This window comes from Octopus bimaculoides, chromosome 18 (assembly GCF_001194135.2).
Source record: "Octopus bimaculoides isolate UCB-OBI-ISO-001 chromosome 18, ASM119413v2, whole genome shotgun sequence".
Classification (NCBI taxonomy): domain Eukaryota; kingdom Metazoa; phylum Mollusca; class Cephalopoda; order Octopoda; family Octopodidae; genus Octopus; species Octopus bimaculoides.
The window spans coordinates 9,946,833-9,948,121 of NC_068998.1; the positions used below are offsets into that span (position 1 = coordinate 9,946,833).

A 1,289-nucleotide genomic window follows, 5' to 3' on the forward strand; every position below is an offset into this window, starting at 1 on the left:
ATTTTTCGATTGAATAAGCGCTTTTGTCACCGTCTTTTAAATCGGTTCGTTCTTTAATTGTTACAAGTGACGACAAAGGTGAGTCCATAGTCGATTCTTGTGATCCCACTGAATGCAAGCTATCTCTGTCTTTTGAGTCTGTCAAAAACGGAGAGATTTCTCCGTCATCGTCTGATTGTTGTTTTATCGATTCGGTTTGTTTTTCCCCTTTAACAGTCGTATTTCTTTCATTTAGTTCTATGTCAGTAGAACTGATGACTTTCAAACGTGTTGTTGTATCGTAGCAACTGATGGGACGTAGAAGGGCGCCAAAAACAAGGCATTGTAGATAAATACCAGCATTCAGAAGAAGAGCTCCACGGACTCCGTAGGTTATTATAAGGTAGTTGAGTATGTACGGAAGGGTGAACTGTCCGACGCTAACACCACAAGCAGATATCGCATTTGCTGTGCCAAGGTAGCGTTTAAAGTAGGTACTCTGCATAACTATGCAAGATCCGTATATAAAAGCCAGTCCAGCACCTAATATCAGAGCGAGAAAAAGAGAAAGAGAGAGAGAGAGGGAGAAAAATAGAAAAATTATTGATCATATTATTGTTGTAGCTAATTAGGAATTTTAAAATTGGCAAAAAGAATTTTTGTACAATGAATTTCAATATATATATTTGATAGCATGCAGTTAGGGAGAGTACGGTGGTTTTAGTCTATGCTTGTCATCCCTTGGGGGATGAAATGAAAGTCGACGACCACAGGATTTGAAATTAGAATCTAAGGTACATAACCAACACGGCATTTTGTCCGACGCTCTTCTGTTTCCAGCTTGTACCATTCAAATGTTGTTATTATGATGATAATATGGCAAAGCGGAGAGCTGACAGAATTGTGAGCGCATCAGACAAGATGCTTAGCGGCATTTCTTCTGGTTCTTTATGTAAGTACCGATTGAGCATTGGGGTCGATGTAATCGACTAATCACTCCCCTAAAATTTCTGACCTTGTGCTAAAATTTGAAACGATTATGATGATGATGATGATGATAAAGCGGCCAGCTGGTAGAATCTTTAGAGAGTCGAACAAAATGCGATGTGGTGTTTGCTCTGGCTCATTGCGTTCTGAGTTCAAATCCCGCACACGTCAGTTTTTCCACCTTATGCCTGTTTTTTTTGTCGTAGATACACTCTTATATTTACATCTACACATCTTCTTCCTCCCTTCTTAATTCACTCCACAGAAAGTTTTTCCCTCCTCCTAGCCGTTGCCTATTTCCTCTCTCTCTCTCTCTCTCTCTC

The 1,289-nt window shown here is 39.8% G+C and overlaps 1 protein-coding gene across 1 annotated transcript in view; it reads right to left on the reverse strand.

Moving 5' to 3' along the window:
• The window catches only part of LOC106881346 (monocarboxylate transporter 12), a 3,932-nt gene extending 3,415 nt beyond the window's left edge, over window positions 1–517 (reverse strand). Inside the window, exon 1 of the mRNA XM_014931704.2 lies at window positions 4–517. Within this exon, the coding sequence (XP_014787190.2) occupies window positions 4–484 (481 nt within the window). The 5' untranslated portion in view covers window positions 485–517. The remainder of the gene's footprint in view (window positions 1–3) is intronic.
• Between the last annotated feature and the right edge of the window lie 772 nt (window positions 518–1,289).